We start from the raw sequence: 24,550 nt of genomic DNA on the forward strand, positions 1-24,550 counted from the left end.
TGCTCTTTTCCCTGCCTCCTGCTCCCTGCCCTGTGCCGACTGTGGGCTCAGTCTCTCTGTGAGCCTGAATGTCACAGCTCCTGGAGCTGGTAGTATGGCAGGCTCCACCCTCCACTCCCCCTCCCCACACAGGAGGCTGGATGTGCTGAACAGCCCTGGGGCGGGGGGAACACCCCAGCCTGGTCCCTGCTGGGACCCTGACTCCCCCTTATCTGCTCCCATTGGAGTGCTGGAGTGCCCTGCATGGGCCCACATGGAGGGGTCTCTTACCTGCTCCATTAGATGCTGCTGAGCTGGAAACCTGCTGGTCAGAGGCTTTGAGAAATGTGTGTAGGAGKTAGTCAGGCCAGCAAGAGTGGGCACAGGGGCCATGCCAAGGGTCACACAGCTTCTCAAATGGTTCCATGCAGGACCTCAGGCTAAAAAGCCCAAAGGTTGGAGTGCCAGGGCCATGCACACACACRTACAAACACATGTCCCAACACATGTGCACAGAGGCACATCTGTGCACACAGGGTGGAGGCAGTGATACTTCTTCAAGCCCTGCCTATAAAATCATAGAATGGGTAAGGATRGCAGGGACCTCTGGAGATCTAGTCCAACCTCCCTGCTCAGCAGGGTCACCTAGAGCATATTAAACAGGGTTGAATCCAGGCGGGTTTTGAATATCTCCAGAGAAGGAGACTCCACAACCTCTCTGGACAATCTCTTCCAGTGCTCTGTCACTCTCACAGTGAAGAAATTCCCCGTCACATTCAGGCAGGACTTCCTGAGGTTCAGATTTTGCCCTCTTGTCCCTTCACACGGGACAACTGAAAAGAGTTTGTCCCCATCCCCTTGACACCCTCCCTTCAGGTACTTGTACACATTGATAAGATCCCCCCTCAGTCTCCTCTTCCCCAGGCTGAAGTGGCCCAGCTCTCACAGCCATTCCTCACAGGGCAGATGCTCCAGCCCTTTGATCATCTTCATAGCCCTACACTAGACTCTCTCCAGTAGCTCCATATCTCTCTGGGGAGCCCAGAACTAGATGCAGTACTCAAGATGAGGCCTCACCAGAGCTGAGTAGAGGGGCAACATACAGAAGCCMCTTGGGTGATGGCCAGCAGGCTCCTTCTCACCAACTCACGTTCTGCATCCCTTTTTGAGCAGTAAGGCCCAAGGTCCCCTTCACATGGTTGACAAAGTGCACCCTCCACCTTAACCTGCCCCATCCCCACCCTGCCCAGAGGCCTCACATGGGATGTCCAGCACATCAGAGAGCTGCATGGAAAACCAGCAGGGCGCAGTGGAGACTTTTAACCTCAGGTGAGCTCATGTTTGCAGTGGTTTGGTGCTTCCAGGACTCCAGGCACTACAGAAAACAGCAGTCAGTCCAAGCCCCTGAGCAGAAGGTGCTGGTGACCCCAGGAAACAAGGGCACTCATGCAAGGTTTGCAATGGCTGCAAACACACATGCCTCCCTTCAACACAAAATACCTGTCAAAGTAACCCTCTCAGCAGACACCCAGGACAGGAGCTGCCCTGAGGCCAGCTGTGGTCCCCAAGGTCCTCATCTGGGGGCTTCTCTGCATATGGCTCAACCTCCATGCTTTGAAGCACCAGCCCTTTTAGCAAGGGGAATTTCAACTGAAACCACACCATTTTAATAAAAAATGCTCTTGGCAATGAAGTAAGAAGGGCAGGAGCAGTGARCAGAGCTGCTTGGAAGAAAAAGAAATCCAGGAGTGCAGAGAAAGCAGTTGTGATAATCTCTGAGTTAAAGAGCCAGCTTTGCAGCCACAGACCAACAAAATCCTACTCACCAAGGATGAGTGTGGGCAATGGTGAAAGCAGGAACTGAAAAGCACCTAAGGGCCCTTGCTAAAAGGCAGAGAAGGCTGTTCTGCACCTATATATGATGTGGGAGGAGTGGAAACAGGTGGGGGAATAATATGCACAGCTGATGCAAAAGCAGAGGTGTTGAGCACACACTGCAGCTGCACAAAAGCCTGCAGAGGCAAATCCACCTGCAGAGATACCAAAAGCAATCTAGGAGGGTATCTGCCCTGGAGAATGGCCCTRGCGGGTGCCCTGTGAGGACTGCCAGGTCCTCTCGAGGCATAAATAAGCTTTGTAACACAGGTGGCTTTGTTAAATGAGTTAGGTGGAGGGTCTTAGCTGAGCAATTCAACTACGCCAAAACCGGTGCCAGGTATGACACAGCCAGTGCGGGAGGGTGGACACCAGCAGCCTCTCCCACCAGACCCAGCAGGAGCTCTAGGCAGCCGTGACCTTGGCCGTTTCCCAGAGTTGACTTCAGCACTTCGTTATAATTTTATGTCTATAATTTTAGTACTTCTACATCATTACCAGTTCTTAACGAGGCAGCACACCATATTATCTGTTCCTTCCGCAACTTCTAATAATGAGATATGAAGTGAACGAATGAACCATCATTATTACTTTACTGTTCAAAGACCTCAGTCAAAATTACTGGGTAAATTAAATACTCCTAAAAACATAGGGAAGGAACTGGCTCCTTAATGTTAAACATGACCTGTTTAACATTACGTTAAACATAATGTTATCACAAGTGACTGACGCTGGTCTCCTATGCCCGGGCTGGCAAAAGCTGAACCTGTGGTTATGTTGACGCAGAAGAGCTCTGCGACCTGGGCAAACTCATTACTGTCTGATGGTTTCCRCTAGAATGCAAACAACAAATCTTAATAATTTAATTTTCCAAAAATAATAAACCATGAAGTGGCAGGGTGCCTTATTAGATACTGCTAAAACCAAATAAAACCATATCTGATGCAAATAGCCCTGCGTGTTAACAGCCCAGGGCTCTGCTGTGAGGGTGCATCGTGCTTTGGGGCCTGAGGCTTTGTGCTGCTGACAAGTCTGGGCTGCTCCGAACAGATGTGGACAGCAGAGGAGCACAATTAACAGTTATGGGGTCTGGCTCAATGGTCATGGTGACTCCACAGTCACAGTGGCCCAGTGGCCCCCAGCTACCAAGATCTCCCTGTAAGGCTGGTTTATTTTGTGCCATCTAGTGGCAAGCTCACTAGATGGATGGGTCCCAAGCTGGTAGGAAATAGCCCAGTTTCAGATGTGGCTGTTCTGGTCCCCATGATACAAAAGGCCGGATGTGGTTTGCCTGGCTTGCAAAATGCAAGTAGAGCATCGCTGACAGCTGGGCAGCATCCTTCCCCAGCAGCACCTCATCCTACAGGGGATGTGGCATGGGGATATCCACGTGATGCCCAAGCATCTCTGCCTTCCAGACCCAATCCTCCCCTTCCTCCAGTGAGGATGAACTGGGCCAGCCAACAGCAGCTTGATCTCCCATCCTGGTTTTGGGCAAATGATGTATCCCCCACCATCTCGTGGCCACATGTGCCCAGGGCGCAGAGCAGCGCCGGCAGGGCACCAGGGTGGAAGCATGTGGGTGGCACCCTGCAACTGTGAGGGGACACCAGTCCCCAACATGGCCATGGGTGGCAGGGCTGGCAGCACTCCCAGCTCTTGTAAGGCCTCATGTCCACACTGAAACTGCAGGAAAGCTCCCAGAAGGCTGGCCTCGAGCCACTGGCACTCCCATTAATCAAACAGCGGAGCTGGGATTTCGGTTAATGCATGCCAGCAATTACAAATGACTCAGTTGTTTCCAAAGCAAATGAAGTCACTCGCAGTTATCTTTTGCGAGTGACAAATACTTATTTTCTGAGTGTGGGAATTACTGAGTGGAGTAATTGTGTTTCCTCTGAGCACTTCTGTCGTACCTTGAAGCAGCCACCAAAGCAGCCAGGTGTCCCCAGCACTCAAAACCAGTCTCCCCACGCACCCATCCAAGGGTGGCTTCTCCAGATAGGGGCTTCAGCCAAAAGTGAAGCTTTGGACTCCTGCAGAGATGCCAGCCCATGCTGCCTCCATCACATCAGGTGACTGTCCCCGGCGGTTGCACAGGGGCCACTAGCAGGGTCCCTGTGTTGTGACCACRTTCATCCTATGGTTATTTCAGGCACTGGGCTGCGACTAGCTACCTCTCCTTTGCACCAGGGACTCAAAACTCCCTGTGAGATCTCCTGGAAGGGGAAGGTGGCTTAATTTTCATTGACTTTCAAAGTGAGATACTTCCACCCACTTGCACACCCATATCCGTGGAGGTGTGTGCTGAGGATTAGCTTCATGTGATAGAGGACAGGGGACAGCAGCTGCTGAGTCCTCACTTCATAGTTTGTCTCGATTAGGGATGACAGTTTTTTGAACTGTTTTTTTATACCTCCTAGGACCCAACAGTGATTTTAGGGGGATCTATTGCCTCAGTCTTGCTTTCTTCATCTTCCACAGGTCTTAGGCAAGGTTACTGCCTGTTGTCTGCATTACTTCATTTTGGGTATCTGTCTGGCTCCAATTTGCCTTCTGGGAAGAGGGAGGGCACAAAGGACATGCCGTAACCTTGTCACCCTCTTCCAGTTATCAGCGGGCAGCTCTATGAGTCATCAGTGCCAGAGTGTAGGTCGTCTGCTGGCATCCTTGGTGCTCTCTGTCATGCCCTAGGTACCGATATGAGTCATTCAGGTAAGCTCCACTCTGGTATTTCTTTTGGTGCTTCCGCAAAGTGATCGAACCTGCCTGTAACCTGGTCTTCCCATGACATGAGCTTCCCCTGTCATCAGCTCTCCTGTTAGGGTGAGGGTTTGGAGAAGTCTAACCAGGCCAAGCTAAGAGTTCACAACCAACCTGGCTCCCCTTCTGCTGCACTGAGCTCAGGTGATGGGAGAGGATGCATGTCTCCCCTCCATGGCTGGGCCTGGAGGACAATGAGACCTCCTGGGAAGTCCCAGGAAATTGGTCCTGTTTCAGATGGGACTACTATCTTGGTCCTGACTGTGGCCCAGAGCCAAATGGCTCGTGGAGTTCACCTTCAGCCTGCTTAACCTGAGGATGTGGCTGAGATCCTGGCCTTGGGGTCCATCTGGATTTAGCATAAAGATTTGTGTTAGAGTTTCCAGATTAAGCAATCTCAGACTTTTAATAGTAAGAGAGGGGCTTAGCACCTGCCAAAGTGAGGGCTAGAGGGCTACTGTTAAAATTAGTATCTGATCATCCTTAGTCCAGGTGTTCAGGATTTCTTTTGGAATAATCTCTGTCTAGAGGAAGGGTTAAGCAAGGTGGCTCTTACTGGGGACAGAAGGGCCAGTTCCCATCATAACTTTAAAATCCTCTGATCTCTCCTGAGCCCTTGTTCCCTGGTGTGCTAAGCATGAACAGCACACGTGTCATCACCAAGCACACCAAAACAGGGAATATAAACTGATTYCGAGCTGTTGCTTCCCCTGGTACATTAGGAAAGTCACCTAACTGTGGTCCTCACCCCTATCTCCCTGGAGCAAAGCCGTACCTCCAGCCAGTGAGTCATTTCTTTCTATAAAAGGTGTCTCTGGGCAAACACAGAGCCTGAGCCCAGTGTCTTATGGATGCAGTTTTGAAGACAGCCATCCTGGGCAGCTCTGCCAGAGGCTGCCTTGCTCCATTTCCCTTGCGTGTGCTTCGACGTTTGCATTTCCTCAGGCCTTTCCCAGCCCCATCCTTCCCCTTGGCTTCCCCGGCACTGCGTGCTGGCACGCACTTATTCTGCTGCTCAGCACGCACCATCCATCACCTCACAGTAATTCTTACCCAGTTTGCTTCTAGCACCACATGGCCCATGAATGCTCCCTGCTGGAGGAGGCCTGGACACTAATTGCCGCAGTCCTGGTATCTACATCCCTAATTTGATGATTCCCTGCTGCAAGGAAGATTGAAAGCTGGACTGATGTTTGCAGATAGGTGCCTGGTGCCCATGTCTGGCCTTCCCTTCTCTCTGTGTGGGAGATGTGCTGGGGGACATGCCGGGGTGTCAGATACATGAGAAGGGACAGACTGCGGTGACCAGATGCAGCGGAGTAGGGATGCCCTTATAYGAGACCCTCCAGCACGGAGCCAGTCCCCAGCCTCTGCCTTGTCCTGCAACACCGCCTGCGATGCATCTTGCCTGTGGCTTGCACTGATGCCTTTTGGCTTGGCCTGCACTTGATTCAGTTTGAGCACAGAGCAAAAAAGCCCCTATCCATATTGCAGTGCTTTCCCTGAAGCTGATTTCTTGTTTTATGGCCTACCTAAGGTGACGCTTGCTTCTTCCCACTGTGGTTATTGCAGTACTTGCAGGTCATGGCTGAATCCCTGCCTTTATGTTGACTTACGCAAAACACCCCCAAACCTCCCTGAATCATGTATGCAGGAAGGTAGCTAATAACATCTCCAAAAGGGCTCTGGCTACTGTGGGTGTTTCYAAAGGAGTTCAAAGTGAGTCTCTCGGCTCCTCTTGTTGCCCCACCACTAGCAGAAAGTCTCCTGATCCTGCAATTGGCTAAGCCCTTCGCCCTGGCATCTGAATCTTTCCTACAGACTGGAATGATATTAGCATCAGCAAAGCTGATAGCCAGGATTTGTCTGAAGCCAGCTAGGCTCTGCCAGAAAGAGAGGGTAATCAGCACAGTAATTAAATGTGTAAACAATATGAATTTAGGAGTTCTAACGAAAGACAGAGAAGTACTCCAGAGGGGCCTGAAGAAATTGGGAACACAGAGCAAATTCTATTCAAGCAGAAAATAGCCAAACTAGAGCCAATGGCTGGGGGCTAAGGCAGATGATCTTGGAGTGGAAAGAGCATGTGTTCCTCATGGGGCATCTGGAGGTGTCTCCAGTCCTGTTTTGAGGCAGGACAGGAATTTTTGGAGAGATCTGCTTCTGCTCAGTAAGCAGGGCTAGCTCCAGTCTGGGCTCTTGGGAAATGCTCCCAGATCTGTGCAAGGTGACATGGCTGATGGCAGAAGCAAGAGCCATCTTATTTTGGACTCAATATTGATGGAAAAGATCACAGAGACAGACTGGAGGCATGCAGCTAACAGAGGTGGAGGAAAGATACCTGAGTGCCTGCAGAGGGAGAGAGGACAGCAGGAGATTGGGCTCTTTGGGGAACAGTGGCATTTCGTTGCAGTGGGTTTGCTGGGGCACAAAGATTTTGGGCAGAAATATTGGTCTCAGCAGCAGCATTTCACTGAGATGAGTTTGGAAGTCCAAAGCTCTCTGGCCAGAGGGAGATAAATGGAAAACGTGAGCTTTTTTTCTGTCTGAGCACAGCCTGCTGCACAAGATTTCCTTTGTGAGAATGTTGGAAGGGACTTATTTTCTTTCCAGTACAAAMTAAACACTAGTTTTGAGAGCTCAGATTGCCCCAGCGTGGCCTTGTGCACCAGGCAGCTGTGCAAGGCGGGGGGACAGCAGCAGCAACACCATCTGGGCTCCACGCTGGGAGGTCCGCCAGTGCCGGCACTGTGCCATGCTGAGCCTCTGCCGCAGGTCTCGCTCATGGGTCATTTTGGACCCCTTATTAGCACTGAGCTATTGTCAGAATGGGAGGAATTTAGCAGAAAACAACAGGCAGAAGCCAGACTCTGGTGCAATCAAGTCATGCACCTGCTAAGCTGGTACAGGCCAGGGTTTTCGTGAGGGATATGGTCACTGCCCTTTACACACCTTGGGGAAATGGTCTAGGCTGAAGTGACCCTAACACTGGTCCCTGGGTGCCCCATTGCCCTTGGGACCAAGTCTCAGGTTGCACACAGCAGGGTTCAGGACCATCTCCATCCACACTCGGTGCTGTAGGAGAGCCTGGTGGCACATGGCCCATCACAATTACAGCGTGTTACATCTCACTAACTGCAACAGGACATCCCATGCGGTGAAAGGACATTTTCCCTCCTTCTAGGGAGACCGTGAGCCTGTGGCATGCTGGCAGGGAAGCCCTATCCAATGGCAGACACCACTGAGCCTTGCCACCCAAGGTTTTCCTGGGTTTTCACTGCAGSTGGTCACCCTGACTTGTCTGCCAATATTCCCTGAAAAGGTGCCTGGCCTAGCTTTGCTATGATGGCCTGGAGGCACCCCGAGGTGTGTGTGACATGGCTCCTATCCAGACGAATGTGCTGGTGCCTTACGGCTGGCTCCTGTCCCCTCCAGGTGCTGGAAAGGGCTTTGCCATAAGTCCCAAGCAAAGGCTTCATAAAGGCACTGTTGCGAGGAGCAARTGAGGCACGTCAGAGCTGCTCCACTCACTGGCAGCGGTCTTGCAGTGTCATGATCCTCGTCTTAGGCAGAGAGCAGCAACATGTGGGATGGGCAGGATGAGGGAGTTTAGCAGCCAGGCTTACAGCTTTCTGGAGCTCTGAGCTTTGGAGAGCCAAAAAGGTGTCCCACCAGACTTCCACTTCCTTGTTTTCCTGGCTGCAGGCAGCAAGGAGAGCATGAACAGGGTGGGATTTCCACTGCCTCACCCCAAACTGGAGCTAGAGAGCACCCTGTGAGATGATCTGGCAGTGGGTTCACAGCTAACGAAAGGGAATGTCTCTTAAACTGTAGATCTTGTTGCCGTGGGGTTTGGCAGCTGTCAAAAGTTTTTCCAGGCTCACAATAACGAGGTGCATTCAGGAAAGAAAAGGTCTATCAAGCTATTAAAGACAGGATTGTCTCTGACAATCAAGCCGAAAGTCATGAGAGGCTGCTGGGACCAGTCCTCCGGGTGCTGAGCCCCTTCAACACCTGGCTCCACACCACTTCCACGCCTGGGGGCTGGGGCAGCTGGGTGCAGCAGTGATCCCTTGGGTAAGCTTTGTTTTCTCTTAGCTCACCCTTGCAGTGCTTCCCTCTGAGAGAGGGTCCAGAGTCTGGGATTTGCACCCTTTTGCCCTGGACTCCGTGCTTGGCACCACCAGGGCAGATGCCTGGGCTGGATTAGCCTGCAGCCCCCCATTCCCAGTGAGCACTGCTTGCTTCCCTGCAGGCACGGGAAGGTTGCCCTCCAGATTCGGGAATACTGTCCAGGGGGCATGAGCCACCCCTGTTCTGTGAATCACAGCATTGGCTGTGCCAAGAGGATTACACCAGTASTAGGCATACATTGTGGGGAAAAACAGTTTGAGGACACTCCTTTTCCACTGGCCAAATCTCTGGGGAGGGTTTGTTTAGGCCCAGCAGCTATAGCAACGAGTCCTGCTCGTGTTTGCAGCTTTCCTCATCCCTGGCTGCCCATTGCCTGCATGCCTGCCCRAGCCATGGACACGGGGGAAGCAGGGGACTCCGGTGGGGCCTGGGGAGAGACTCCAGCAGGGACCTACATTGTCCCACAAGTGGTAAGCCCTGGAGATGCGGCTGTGTCTCCTGGATTTATGGGACAGTTAGAGTTCGCAAGGGTCCTGTGGTTCAAGGTGCACCCTGTTTTGGGGAAACAGTCTGGGGCTGGACAGGGCAGGGAAGAAGGATAGGAGGTTAGAGGAGTTGGGGTTSGGGTTTAGGGGTGGGCACTGGGGTCTTGACCATCAAGGCCAGTCTCTGACAAGGTTGCTTGTAAAATGCCCCCCTACTCCCTGTCTACCAGGAGCCTCAGGCACCTCTTGGAGGACACTCTACAAGGGGACATGTCCCCAAGCATGGGGACAGGCTGACTTGCGCAGGCCTGCATTCGGGGTCCAGGCCTGTAGAGCTGCAGCCCTGGAAAAATGGTCAGCTCAGGCCATCCTTTCTCTGAGATACTCATCTCTGTCCCCTGCCTGGGCTCAGCGTTGCTGTTCTCCCTGGTCTCATCTCCTCTCCCTTCTCGACTCTGTGCAGGCTGGGGTTCAGCCCTGGCTCCCACACTCGCTGTGGGACCACCCAAAAGAGGGGAGCTCCTAAATGCGCCTTGACTCTTCAGCATTGTCCTGACACCCCTCTCTGCCTTGGCTGAGGGGAAACAGGGGGGTAAATTAAGAGTAGAGTGGGAGATCCCTAGGACTTCCCTTCCCCTCCTGCACTTCAGCACTGACACATCCAATCTCCCCAGGGGGCTCTGCAGGTTCCCCAGCAGCCGCTGATGATCCTCCAGCAGCTTCCCGGGACCGATGCTGCCCTGGCTCGGCCGGCCAGACCCCTGCACGTCCGGGGAGGTGCGTGACAGTAGAYATTGCAGCACTTCCACCCTGCCATGCCAGTGTTGAAACTGCCTCTATGTTAGCCTCTTCTTTTTCCAGCCTTATTAAGATGAGTTAAGTAATGCTGCTATAAAAAGACAGTTTTGTCTCCAAACCATTTTGCAATGTCAAATTGTGACAATCTGAGCATTTGAAAGGGCATCGTTGCCCATTCCCTGCCCAAGAGCATACCCATCACGTGGAATGAGGGAGAAGATGAAACCATTAATGTCCCCACAGGCCTCCATGTGACGGGATGAGAGACAAGGGCTGGGGGACGCGGTACGCAAGCGAGAGCTGATTCACTGCTCGCTGTTTCCTCACGCTCCCCTCTTTCCCCCAGGGCTGGAGGTTATCGCTCGTGTGTCAGCATGTGTGTGTGTATAATGTCTGTGTCACACAGGGCTGCCGGAGCTTTGGCGCCCATGCTCTGCACTCCACAATCTCGGCAGGGCTGGCCGCTCTGTGCTTTGATGGTTCTTTTGCCCTACAAGATATTATTTTTGGTGGCTCTGCCAAACTTGTAGTTTGGGCTCATTTTGGGCACGCCAAGATCTTCCTGGGGCTTTGGCTGTTCTTTGAAATCCAGCTCTCTCTGGCCTTYGAAACCTCATTTTATGTCGGTCTAGGGAGCTTCCCCAAAATTTACCATTGTAGGCCAGGGAGATACAAGATCCTTGGGCATGCTAGGTGAGACCAGAGGAGACATATGCCAGCCCCAAAGCCCATGTGACATCGCAAGCAGAAGCAAAGAAGGACACTTTCCAAGGGTTTCTCCCAATCTCATCCAATCCAGGATTCCAAAAAGCTGGCCTAAGAGGGGGCAAAGGAGCAGAGAGAAGAGCCAGGAGGTCTTGTGGTCCCTGGGACACACCATAGGGTGAAGCCTAGGTGAGCCCAAAGACTGTATGCTCTTGGGGGGTGCTATGGGACCTGCAGCAAAGCTCTGCTGCCTGAGAGCAGAGAGCAGCCTGCTTCAGCTCTCGGCTACAGGCTGAAGAGGCAGCTAAGGGAGGCAGCGAACAGATGCAGCAGTTGGYGCAGCACTGTCTCGGCTCTGCCTTGAACTTCTGGGGCCTGTGTTGGACATTGTAGTCTGCTGACCCTTGTGGAGTGAGCGRACTAGAGGGTGACTCTGCTAACAGGTAAGGGGAGCTGGGCAAGGGCAACTGCAGGAAGCCAGACCAGACATTTAATCATTTAAACTCACTTAAAGTTAAAAAAGCATGCATATATACATATATATATATATATATATATATATATATATATATATATATATATATATGAAAGCTTTATCTAGGCAAAATAATCTTAAAATGCCATTTCAGCCTTTCACATTGGGGTTGGGAGGCTCTAGCTCAGCTCGCATTGCTTGGGCACAGGGACAAGCCTCTACTGCCCCGTTACAGCACTGTGGGGACCTCTACTCAACTGTGCTCATTTCTTGTGTCTCTTGTGTGCTTGCTCTACTCTGCCCTCTCTCTGATGCAGAGCCCCTTACTCTCTGGCAGATTTAATTGAGTTGATGATGATTCAAAACTCCCAAATGCACCAGGTGGTGATGAACAGCCTGGCTGTGTCAGCACTGACGTCCTTTGGGTTCGGGCCATCTCCATCCACTTCCCAGGTAAGAGGGCCATGGAGGCTGGATAAGGCTGGGGACATAAGGTGACCATGCATTCCCCACCAAGGCTCTCTSAGGATTAGGTCCTTCCCTGGTGACTTTGCTACACTGAAAGCAGGATGTCTTGGCTTTGGCTTGGCAGAGCAGCCATGCCCCAATGGCATGATTTTGCTGCGTGGCTTTGTGGCTAGGGCTGGCAACTTGTTTTGGGGTGGTTATCCTGCTCTCCTACACACTGGACAGACCCACACAGCTAGTTCATCTCGTTTACTCTSCTTGCAGTTCATCACACTGCATGTTTCTACTAGGGTCAGGATGTGGCCCCAGGTCTTTCTCTCTTCTTCTTGGACTGATCACTGTGCTGCCCTTCAGCCAAGGCTTTCTCAGAATCATAGAATCGTAGAATTGATAAGGTTGGAAGCGACCTCTGGAGATCATCTAGTCCAACCTCCCTGCTCAAGCAGGGTCACCTAGAGCATATTAGACAGGGTTGCATCCAGGCGGGTTTTGAATATCTCCAGAGAAGGAGACTCCACAACCTCTCTGGACAATCTCTTCCAGTGCTCTGTCACTCTCACAGCGAAGAAATTCCCCCTCACATTCAGGCAGAGCTTCCTGTGGTTCAGATTTTGCCCTCTTGTCCTTTCGCACGGGACAATTGAAAAGAGTTTGTCCCCATCCCCTTGACACCCTCCCTTCAGGTACTTACACACATTGATCAGATCCCCCCTCAGTCTTCTCTTCCCCAGGCTGAAGAGGCCCAGCTCTCGCAGCTGTTCCTCACAGGGCAGGTGCTCCAGCCCTTTGATCATCTCTGTAGCCCTAYGCTGGACTCTCTCCAGTAGCTCCATGTCTCTCTTGTACTGGGGAGCCCAGAACTGGATGCAGTACTCRAGATGAGGCCTCATGAGAGCTGAGTAGAGGGGCAGGATCACTTCCCTCGACCTGCTGGCAATAGTCTTCCTAAYGCACTCTTCCAAGACACATTTCTGCTTCTTGCTTCCGACCTTCTACTCCTCCCTTCACAGTCCATCATGGCTGCAGAGTTGGGACACACCAACACAGGCCCTTGCTGGGCAAAGGGCYCTTACCAGCATTGCTCAGGAGAGCAGGACACCCATGTCCCTTCCCAGCACAGTGTGGCATCCCTCTGACTGCAGCCATTCATCCATCACAGCCCAGCTCAGGCCCTGGCTTGCAGACCCTTGAGGTCTGGACAATCTTTATCTTGYGCAGAGTTGCTGATTTGACACCCAGCTCTGCTGGCATAGACCATTTCCAAGYTGCTCAGAGGTGATTTAGTCGATCTGGATAGAAACAGCTGCTAAAAACTGTCTCTACYGCCCATTCCCAGTGGCCATGTGGCTCCCCATTCCTGTCTCTCTGCTGTCCTCCTCCCTCCCTGGTCCCCTCAGGACCAATCCCAGATTGTTCTGAGCAATTCCCAGGGCTGCCCTGTGTGGGCTTGTGTTTCTTTGGCCATCCWTCCCCATGTGGCATTGTCTTGGCTGTAGAGCAATCCTGGTTCCTCCACACTCATCGTGGCATGGACAGGGTGTAAAGCTGGACTAGAGCTGCCGAGCAGCAAGGCTGAGTGCAATTCATTAAGCAGAATGACTCTGCAAAGGTTTTCATTTAAAAGTCAATCCTGAAACAAAATCAAATTAAACATTTCATCTCCATGGGGAGAAACAACTAGTGCTTTCTTAGCGRAGGCGAGAGATGTGCAGTTGCCTTGCTTGCTGCCAGCTGGCATCTTCAGGCTTGCACCCTGCCCATGCTGCCTACCCAGGGCCAACTGCTTCACCGCAGCAATGGAGACCAAGCCCCACTCATCATCACTCATCACAGCTCTCCCAAGGAGTGGAGGAACTGATACTGCTCTCTGAGTGGCTCTTGACATGGCCTCCCAGTTTTGGTGGTGCCCTCAGTGCCGTGTGCCCCCACCCTTACTTCAGTGCATGCCCTTGCAGCCRTGCTTGGAACAGGGTTGTTGAACTGGCTCGATCTAAAAACTTTCCAAAACAACCGCATGGCATCAGTGTGGTCAGAACAAATGGGAGCAGCATGTAGAGGTCCCCTTTGTAGGACTAAAATCTCCCCAGAGAGAACGGGGAGACTTTTCAGCMGTGCTGGCTCCCCTCTTGCCAGGTTCCCACATGGCTGCTGGTGCCCCCCGGGATGCTGCTGACATCCCATTCAGAGCCAGCTCAGGACTAGCTACAGCCTGAATGTTTGCCTGCTGTGAGGCTTTGTGTGGGGCAGAGCCCACCCAGCCAGGCTCCGGGAGAGCCACTGCCTTGCAGGCAGCATTGCAGCCAAGTGCAGCTCTGTGGCAACACTTTTCTGGTGTTTTGAAGAGAAGAGCGTGTGCGTGCCCAAGAGACCCAGGTTGTCAAAAGGGGCGAAGCACAACTCTGCTTTTTATTTCTCCCTGCAGACAACTGCGATGCCTTGGCAGACTGATGGGGAAGGAGAAGCTGTGGTGTTCCACCATTACTACGTTCCCTGCCCGAGTCCTGCTCCTGTCTTGTCCTGGCCAGTCCCAGCACCAGCACAGGCCCGGGGGCCAGCTGCTGTACGCTACCTGGGCCCAGTCTCAGCAGCCAGGGATGAGGAGGTGTGAGTAACAAGGGTGTCTCTTTGTGCCACTCCACACAGGGTTCTGTGTTTGTAAAGTGCCTAGTACAACGGGACCTCTAGTCCAAGCTGGGAGCAATGCTAGGCCAGCACTCACCCCTGTCCTTCATACTCTCCAGCAGTGCAGTGCCTCCTCCACCACCTCCCAGTGCTACAGGGACCGTGGGAGCCAATGTCCTGCCAGCCTCAGGTAAGGACACCCCACGGAGAGCTCTCTCTCCCCTCCATGGTCACTCTTGTTCTCCTACATAAACACCTCAGTGTGTTCTCCAGCTCCCAGCTGAGGTCTGAGCCCTCCCTGCTCCCTCCATCCATCAGGTCCTGGGTGGCTCTTGCACAGCCGCAGCTTCTTGCTGGCTGTTGGCATTGCTGGGACAGGGCTGCTCTCGATGCCCAAATTCCAGGTCCTCCTTTCTCTTTGCAGAGTACTATGACTTGATGGAGGGCAGGCTGTGAGCTCTGTGCCTCCCAAGATGTCCTGCTGCACGTCCCAGCCCCTGACCTCAGAAGATCCCACTGCAGCAAAAGCAGATCCTGAAGGTACTACCCCATGACACCACCCACCGCCTCAGGGTGACTCATGGGAAGGAAGTGAATGTGCCCACCAAAATGCACCAGCCTCAGCTGTCTGGAGCTGGTTGCTGAACCTGGATGACTACATAAGCCCAGAATGGGACAGACCTTGACTCCCTGTCCAGGGTCCCGGCTATGCCTCTCCAGAGGTGAACAGCCAGCCCATCCTCAGCAGGATAGTGGTGACATCCCAGTCCTGGCTGAACAACATGTCTTTGCTGTGGCCAAGTTATAAGGACTCTGCAGGATAGGCTCAGTGTGGGCTGTGCTGTGCCCCCTTGCGAGATGCAGACACCCCAGGGGGGCTATGCCAGCCCAGGTGGCCTTGGTCTCTATTATTCCCTTCAGATCTTAACACAGCACATTGCCTGTAATTCATTTGCTTTGTTAAGAAAACTCCCTGCTGTCACTAATTAAACATCTGTAATTACCCAGACTGCTGGCTTTGTGCCTGAGTGCAGAGTTCCCTCCTAGCCAACCGCAGTGCGGATGAAGGAAAGCTGTGATTCTCTCAAGCCTCGGCAGAACTGGTGCCCGACGTGGATGCTGGGACAATACAGGGAGATGAGTTGCTGATGGCCACTCCTGAGAAGCTGAACATGCTGCTCCTATCCGCACTTGCTCACCAGTCTTGGCTGAGCACTGCACAAGGAGGGCCGGATTCTGCAGCCCCATGGAGCCCAGGGGGAATTTGTCGGCACAGGGTGGTTGGTGGGACCTGGCCTGTTGATCTCTCCCAGAGGAGATGTGAGTCAAGGCAGCCACCTGAAAAGGGATGCAGCATGGTGATCATGGAGTTTTCCAGGGCACACAGCCACTCTCCTCTCCTAAGATGTTTGCATCAACAAACAGGGCCAGAGAGGAACCAACTGGTTTGGGCAGCAGCACCTMGATATCCTCAGGTAGGGCTTGGGGACCAGTGCAGTGGGGTTGTGATCCTGCCAGCTAGGCAATGTTGCTGACAGCTGAGCTGGCTACTGGCAGGCCAGGACAGGTATCATGCAATGACAAACATTTGCTTTTTAAACCTAAGACTCGAGATTCCAAACTTCTGCAGAACAACGCAGAACTGGCCTGAATCCTGTGTGCCCAGCAGGAAAGCATTAGAACAGGAGGAGAGGTTAATTACAGTCCTGTGCTTTCTGATTACACCTAAGTAAACACGTAACGCAATGCAACCCCTGGCTGCCAACTGGGACGAGATCTGGCATTTCCTTCAGAGCTGCTAGGATTGGAGCGGAGCAGGTGGAAGGGCCCAGACCCATGTGACGCTGCTGGGCAAGAAAGGAGCAGGATCTTGGCAGGGGAAAGGCAGAGGGCCTCYTGCAGCCCCAGTGAGAGAGCAACGAGGTGGTGAGCACCAGCACCAAGTGCCTGCTGTGCACTTGGGAGGAGAGCAACAGGAAGATATTCACCAATAATCCAATAATCTGCAGGGTGAGGGTTGGAGATTAACTAAAATGCCAACTAGTTGCTGCAACAAACCTCACTAGAGTAATGGTCATGGACCACAGCCAGCTCCCTTGTGCTGGCCTGCTGGGCTCCCCCTTTTTCCTGGCTTGGGGATCCCTGTGGCCGTGACAGGAGTCCAGAGGTCCCTGCTGCCCTGGGGCTGTCAGGAGCTGGAGCTTGGACTGTATCTGGCCTCAGGGATGCTCCATCCTGGCAGGCTCAGATAGTAGTGGGRGTATCCCAGAGTCCAGTGTTCGGAAGCTGCATCTGGGTCATGGGGCAGATCAGGGGCTGACACGAGACTGGCCGTAATACAGCCTGCTTTGGACACACCCCTTTCCCACACATACCGCTCACACTGGGGACATTACCCAGCATAGAAAGAGGGCTCCAGCACGTCCTCAAGGTGCCAACTGCCAGCTTAGCAGGAGAGGCTGGAAGTCAGAGCCAGGTGGCTGAGAGCACCAGGACCTGAACTCCTGGCACCCACATGCCTGCCCAGGACCTGTCTCTGCTCACTGCTCTGTGCCCCCCAGAGCAGAGGGGATGTACAGACACTTCTCTGGGCAATGGAGCTGGCTGTATCAGCTCAAAGGCACTAGAAGGCACTGAAATGGCTTTTAATCACCCAGCAGGGCATTTATTGACAATGTCTTTCTGGGTGATCCAGGATCTCCTGTGTTGTCTCACCTCCACTCTCCACTGCTCACTTTGGCTGATGTACCTGCCCCCAGCCCAAGCCAGTCTGTCCYTGAGCCTTTGTACAGAGTCAGAGAAGCACAGGTCCTCCCCCTGACCAGCCCAAAACGCCTACATACTGATACACCTGATTCATCTGCCACACTGCTCAGCATCCTCATGCTCAACTCGTCGTGTTCCTGGGGACGTTGGCTGAGCTCCCCAGCATCCTCTTCCCCTGGCAGCATGATGGAGATGGTCCTGCTCCAAGGGCTGCTGCTCCTTCTTCCCTTCACAGCCCTGTTGCTTTACTGGTACAGTGCCACTGTCCAGTACTTCTGTAAGGTGGCTTTCTTTAACTGCTGGATTGCAGCCATGGCAACCCTTCTCTCCCCCTATGCTGCTCTTCGGGGACGCAGTGTGGAGAACATGAAGTAAGTACAGCCTGGGGTTGTGTTTCCAATGCAGAGRTATTTGAGGCTTAGCTGTGTTGGAGGAATTTGCACTCTCTTGTGGACACATACTCTTTCCTGCCCTGGACACACCTGCAGCCAYGTTATGGCCAAGAACTTGTGCTATGTCCATGTGGTGAGGCCACTGTTTAACCCTGGAGCTTCAGAGAAGGCTGTAGTCATGTCTGCATAGTTGTGAAGGATGTGTCTGCCTCTTTGGATATGGTCAAGAGGTGCTGGCTATGGTGTGGTGAGGGAGAGTTAACTCAATGAAGGAGGTGGCCAGGTGTGTCTAGACTAGCTGATCCTTGGAGGATGATATAGTATAATATGGATTACTCTTGGTCATTGCAAAGTTGGGGTTATCAGTTGGGTGGCAGATGGGGGGAGTTGGCAAGGTGACCGTTAYAATCATTAGCAGGTTGATCATTGGCACATGTACATACAGTTCCATCTCCCTAGCAATGCAGCCACATCTTCTCAGTGGGAGCTTTGGGGACCAGGTTTTGGCAGAAGGTCTTTGGGATTTCTCAGTGCCGTCGTCTCTTGGGCATGGTGCGGTTGTGTTCTGGCAAATCTTGTTCTGGTGTTGCTCTGCAGCAGACAGCTGACAGCTGCACTCCCAGGGAGTGGTGGTAGTGGAGATAACATCACTGTAACACAGGAGGAAGGTCTAGATGCTTTCAAAGGTTTTGCAATCTTGTTACTGGATTTCTGAGTACGAGAGCATACCAAAAGAGATARTTATGTCAGAGAGAGAGATGTCTGATCCTGTGATATTTGTCAAGCTCGAGCCACCGTGTATTTGTGCTGATGGATTTTGGGCCCTCAGCAGGTGTTCAAAGATTTGACGTTATCTGTCCTACTGACTAATCTCTCCCTTATCCCTTCTCTGCAGACATGCCATGCACGCATACATACACTGTGCATGGTATACACAGGCACTCTGAGCCCTGGCACGAACATTTCTGGCTTAGTGGAAATATCCTGCGTGACAAAGTCTTGGGTCACAGCTGCCTTATCTTGTACCACCAACAACTCATGCCATCCTCCTCTGCAGCAACATGCCCGGCTCCATCTCCTCCTCCTCAGCCTCCGAATCACAAAGCCTCTGGCTTGAAGCAAGTTCCTGTCATTAGTTCCGGCTTTGGAGCACTGCCACATTGTATTTGCATTGTCTTTTGCTTCTCCTCAGCCATTGCATCCCTGGAATCTCTGAGCCCACATCTCCCAAGAGGTCCTCTGACACAACATAGCTCCCTCTAACCACCATGCATTTCCTCTACTTCCTTCTCCCTCTGGGCCTCCCTTTACTCTCTCCTCCCAAACTTCTCATCCCCACCTGCTGCTGAGGTCTCACTATCAGCTCKGTCCCCTGCAGGTGCTGCCAGACTCCCTTGAAACATTTGCCTCTGGATGTCCAGTCCCCTGTGTTTATGCTCTCTAAACTGCAAGTCAGTGTGTCCCATTTCAACCATTTCAACAACAAAAATGTTCCAAGTTTTGCCTCTGCTGCAATCCTGTTGCTCCATCCTCCTCCCATTCCTCTCGGTATTCTCATACTCAGTGTCACCCTTAGTGCTGCCATCCTCATGTCAGCGTCACCCTTCCTGTCCACCCCTCCCTGAATGGTGACTTCCTCACCATCAGTACAGATGAAAAAAACCTCTGTCTGTTCCTGATCCCTTCCAGCACAGTCCTGATATGGCTCCTGTACTACGGCCTGTACTGATCCAAAGCTCTTGTTGGACAGCCCTCACACGCAGACATTGCAGTTGTCCCCTTTTGGCTTTGGTAGAGCTCCCGGCAGAGCTGGTGTTGTTGCTTTGATTTTGATTATGTAAGCGCAGTCCTTYTCCTTGCCTCACCCCAGTGCTCCTAGTCCCTTTGACACCTCCTTGCTTATCTCATTTCCTCTCCAGCTCTTCTTTGCRTGAGGCATGGTGTTGCACGAGTCTCTCCTGCCTTCTCCCTGCATTGGCTTTGTGTTAGTCACACCGGAAGGTTATTTCCCAGTTTCACAGCAGAGGACCACATCTTAGAAGTCTCTATGGATATGTCCCTGCAGACTACCCTTCAAAACTCGTGTTTGCAGGCACACTTGTTGAGCTTTCAGCTACCTCTACTGGGAACAGGGCTAATCCAGGATGACCCCTCTCCACAGGCTTAGTGAAGCTATCCTTTGTCATTTGCTCTAATGGAAGAAGATGAGCAGTTTTTTTCCCTCCTTACTTTTTGTCAGGAGCCTCTTCCACCTCCATCTGCAGCAWGAAGCTTCGTGCCTGTAGCAGGGAGCATTGCTCTGGCTGCTCCCCAGGGACAGTTCCACGTATTTTAAGTATTGATACATCCACAGCCTTGTAGATCTGGCTCTTGCAAGGCTGTTTCTCTGTGCTTGTCTTTCGCATTCATGCATCTACAGCTCAGCATGTCTTGACTGTGATCCAGATCCCCTGGTTTTAGGTGTCTGCAGTGAAAGTTCCTCCTCCTAAGCCAAGTGTCTCAGTTTCCCCACTAGCACACAGAAGTCTACCTGGGCAGTTAGTAGAGTGTGGGGTGAGGTTCACGTGGCTGGATGCATTTGGCTGCATTGGGATGCAATGATTTTCACTTTGGCTCCAGACACACACATCCCATCCTTTCTGTTCTTGCTCTTTCATCTTCCTTGGATGTCAAATCTGTTATTTCCTCCTCTTCATCTCTCCTTCACAATCCCACCAAYTTGTGCTGGCTGCTCTTCTGTCTTGTCAGCAGAACCACTTTCTACTACTGAGACAGGAGCTGGTATCACCTTACTAATGGTTACAAGGTTAGCACWGAGCTGTGCAGGCTAGAAATGCGCTTAGAAAAGCAAAGCACCACACAGCACARCTGAGATTATGCATGATCATAGGCCCGCTTAAGGACACACTATTTACTCAGCTTTAGCCCAGTCCATATCATTTCTTGCTAGCTGAGTGATTATGAAGGGCTGGAAAAAATCAAATGGGCCCCATCTGTGTTGGTCTCCTTCCCACATATGTTCTTCTGCCCTAGGATCCTGTGTGCTGCTATCCTGCCCCTCAAACGCTTCTTTGGCATCAAGATGCAGGTATGGGGATCTGAGCATCTAAATATCAAGGAGCCCTACGTGATGGTTTGCAACCACCAAGCTTCCCTTGACCTTATGGGTATGTGCATGAGAGAGGTGGGTCTCATCGCTGCATGACCAGTCTTTGGGGTGCTGCAGGAGCAGAATAGCCTGGGGAGTCCCAGCTAAGCCAGTGCTAGGATTTGTACAGGGTAGTGCAGTAGGCATGGAGCAGAAAAGCTGGTGGGACATGAGCTCAGGGCTGTGGGCATGCTACAGACAGTGGGACTGCAGAATGGAAAGTGTCTCCAGGCTGGATGATCCCAGGGACCACCAAAGGTCTGATCTTTGCCTCTCCTGTCCATCCTGCAGGCATGGTGGAGATCATGCCTGACCGCTGTGTGCCCATTGCCAAGAAGGAGCTCATGTACATGGGCACCGTGGGATGGGCCTGCTGGCTCAGTGGCATTATCTTCATTGATCGCCAGAAAAAAGGAGATGCTATTGATGTCATCACCCAGACTGCCAGGATCATGCGGCATGAAAATGTAAGGGGGAACAGTAGCAGTGGGGAGGTCAAGGAGCAAACACGATGCAGTGAGAGCCGGGGGAGGTACAGGGAAGAGGGACATACTGTGTCCCTGGGTCCTCTAGTCCCACGGGAAGGGCAGGCAATGCCAGCTGAGGTCCACATTCCTATCTGTCCCTGTACCATGCAGCTCCGTGTGTGGATTTTCCCTGAAGGCACCAGGAACCAGGACAAATCCATGCTGCCCTTCAAGCGTGGGGCGTTCCACTTGGCAGTACAGGCCCAGGTAAGGTCCTCTTTCCCTCCTACTCAGCCATGCTGGGGTGGGGTGGGCATGTACCCAGGAGTGAGAGTATATAGGAGATTAATGTCTTTGGGGTGTGTAGTCCCTGGGATGGGTACCCCACTGAGCAAGGCCCGGGGAGGAGACAGAGCCCTGCTGAAGCCTGAGGCATAGTGGGAGCTGTAGTCCCATGGGTGTTACCTAAGGAGAAAGGGAGTCAATATGGAAGATGCACCTGACTCTACATCTCCTGCAGGTTCCCATTATACCTATTGTGATCTCCCCGTACTGGAACTTCTTCAGCTCCAAGGATAAGAAATTCATCCCTGGTAAGTGGGGAACCAAGAACACCRTTGTCTGAGGACAGAAATGGCAGCATGGATGGGATACATAGGGACTGGAGGTGTCTTTCTGAGACATGAGCGGCTAAGGATGCTGGTGGAGAGACCTGAGTCCTGGTGGGTTTGGTTAACAGCCTCCTTGGCCTTTCCCTTCTCTCTCCAGGGACATGCACCATCCGAATTCTCCCCAGGATAGAAACCCAGGGTCTGAGCCCAGAGGATGTCCCCAATCTGACAGAGACCGTTCGCAAGGCCATGACTGATGTCCTCTCTGAGATGTCTGCAAATAATTGTGAGGATCAGCATTCTGAGCAGCCTGCCCTTCCACGTAGTGCTGGAGCCAACACTATCAAGGAGATAGGCAGTCCACAGCATGAGGAGGACACARCTGGGACCAGCGATGAGGCACAGAGCCCCTCAGGGGTATAAGGCTGGGCCATGCTGCCCCCGTCCCTTCCAGACGTGTCCACTGGGCCTGCAATCACCCTGGCATCCTGCAAGTGCAAGAAGATGCCCTGTGCCCTGGTACAAGAYGAAGAAGAACAGTGCAAGATGGGTACCAGGCAGCACTGCGAAAACAGGGCAAAGTGCCTTAGGCACCTCCCTCCTGCAACGGCTGTGTATCCCTTCTTATCCCTTCTCTTGGGCAATGTTATGTCCCCCCAAGCCTGGTGCCTGTGGCTGGCCTGGGGTAGCAAGGTCAATCTTGCTCCTCTGCCCAACAGGACAGCTCCCATCTGCACACCAGGCAAGGGGACACTTGTGCTGGGCAGACAGCCTTGTACCCTCTCCTTGCGGCAGCCAGGACACCATGACCCGTTTGAAGCACACCAGCCCCTTCAATGCCACATGCTAGTGCAGGGTCACACCACTGGTTACAGACACTGCACCAGGGACACACAAACCTGGCAAAAGCCACCTACCCTGGACACACCTGAGATCACGGCCCTGCAGAGCCCACACCTCCGGCTTAGGTGGAGGATAGTGCAGCTAGTATGGTGCCCGCTGCAAGCAGTTCTCCAGCCCTGGGGATTCAACGTGCCGTTTACCGTACCTGTCAGTGTAACTTGGAGTAGAGTTCATCTTTCCTCCTCCTGGGCCTGGGTTGCTTCCTGCAGAGGAACGTGCAAGCCACAGTCCACCTGGCAATGCTGTTCAAGTGCAGCCACCTCTAGGGCAGGGAGTATGCTCCAGAACTCAGTGTAAGACCCGGAGGGGGACAGGAGATAAAGGCAATATTGCCACCTGTGTAAAGCTTTCTCTATGCTGAGCTACAAGACAAGGATGTAAGATTAAACAATCCATAGCTGTTGATGTGTGCATGGCATCCTGCCTGAGCCTGGGGTACTGAGGGGTGGGTGGGAAGGGGGATCCTTGTCCTACTGCTGTGCTGAGGCCCCAATTCAAAGCACACAGCACATCCCTAAGGACTCAAAGCTTTTACCGAAGGGGAAGGGGCAGGGGTAGTGTGAAGAGCGTATGGTAGGGTGAGAGTTACACTGAGGAAGGCTGGGTTTGCACTCAAGATAGGAGCCCTAGCCCACCCTTGAGACACTGCCTTCTCCCTGCTTTGGGGACAAGTGGTCACTGCAGAGAAGGAGCATTAGTAAGGCCTGGAAACCTCAGAGGGGAAGTGGTGCCTGGCTAATGCCCAGCTAAAGCAGGAGGGACTTGCACCTCCCTATGACCTCTGGATCCTKGCACAACCAGTCATCCTTTCCACTTAGAGCTACCAGCTCTGCAGGGCTCCTCCAAGCCCCTCATCACCCCTGGCCCATTCTACGGAGCCATGCAGGGCTTTAGGGACTTTCTGGCCCCTTTCCTGTGGAGTAGCTCCTGCCGCAGCTGCTGCAGTGACAGTAGGGCGGAGGGAAGGGCGATGTGTGGGTGCCCTCAGTGCTGGGAGTGTGGCAGGCAAGGTTCGCCTCCTCCTGGGACTTTACTGGGGCCTCTCCAGGGCAGAGGAAGCTCAAGTTTGGGTTACTGGAGGCCTTTAGTTGTGGTCATGTCCCGACTGTCCTCTGGGCTGGCTCCTGATGAYGACTATGCTTGGTGACCCCTGTCCATGCTAGGACTCCATGGTGAGCAGGGCCCTCCAGTGCCTGGAGGCATCCTCCAGCACAAGAGACCTCTGCACTCCAGCGCAGCTGGCCTACATCTTTGGGCTTGTGAAGAGCACAGAGTGGACAATCCCCTGCGGACCCTGGCCTGAGACAGTGTTAGCAACACCCCTGAAATGAGCTAGCTGTCACCAGCCAGGGGTTTTTWTGCCACTGAGCATGGATGTACCCCTAACCAGCTGGACAGGCACAACCCTTTCCTTGTCCTGCTCGGAGCCCCCCGGGGTCCCGCGTGGTGCTTGGAGTCAGTGCTGCTCAGAGAAGACAGGACACAGGTCCAGTGTTCAGAGACTTTAGCAGTGAACCTCTGAGAAATTATACTGATGTTGTGTAACAGAGCATTTTAGGGACATCATTTCTAATTTCTCAAGCAGAGCAGCTTTTGGTGGAGACAGAAGTAAGCAATTCTCTCTTCCTGGTGCTATCCCAGCAAATTTTCAGGTTCCAGCTCCAGATGACGGTGGCTGTCAACTTACTTAAAATATTCAAAGCACAACTAAGCGAGGACACAGCTGCCTGGTTTGACTTTGTTCTTGCTCGTAGGAATGACTGGCTTGTTTTGGAGGAAACTCTGAAAACCAGTCTTCCTGGCCTTCTAGGGCTCCCCACATGCTGCTTATTCTGTTGACTGGAATAGCACCCCCCATTCCTGCCACGTACCTGCCACCCTGGATGTGATTCGGTTTCACAGAGCCTTGAACCCAGCAATGGATTGAGTAACTAAATATTGTCCTAGCTGAATCCCTGG

General features: G+C 52.7%; 2 protein-coding genes across 2 annotated transcripts; both read left to right on the plus strand.

Annotated features, from left to right (window-relative positions):
- The first annotated feature begins 9,143 nt into the window (after positions 1–9,143).
- Positions 9,144–14,760, plus strand: PRR29 (proline rich 29). Its single transcript, XM_085308940.1, has 6 exons — positions 9,144–9,221; positions 9,911–10,013; positions 11,534–11,667; positions 14,105–14,286; positions 14,424–14,494; positions 14,729–14,760. The coding sequence occupies exons 1-6, from the start codon at positions 9,144–9,146 to the stop codon at positions 14,758–14,760; spliced, it is 600 nt and encodes a 199-aa protein (XP_085165066.1).
- A 2,493-nt stretch (positions 14,761–17,253) lies between these two features.
- On the plus strand, positions 17,254–22,111 carry LOC146593627 (1-acyl-sn-glycerol-3-phosphate acyltransferase alpha-like). Its single transcript, XM_085308941.1, has 6 exons — positions 17,254–17,441; positions 20,496–20,629; positions 20,902–21,077; positions 21,249–21,344; positions 21,598–21,670; positions 21,846–22,111. The coding sequence occupies exons 1-6, from the start codon at positions 17,254–17,256 to the stop codon at positions 22,109–22,111; spliced, it is 933 nt and encodes a 310-aa protein (XP_085165067.1).
- Positions 22,112–24,550: the final 2,439 nt, after the last annotated feature.

The sequence above is a fragment of the Rhea americana genome, unplaced genomic scaffold (assembly GCF_003343005.1).
Source record: "Rhea americana isolate MKP2758 unplaced genomic scaffold, rheAme1 scaffold_287, whole genome shotgun sequence".
NCBI classification, from domain to species: domain Eukaryota; kingdom Metazoa; phylum Chordata; class Aves; order Rheiformes; family Rheidae; genus Rhea; species Rhea americana.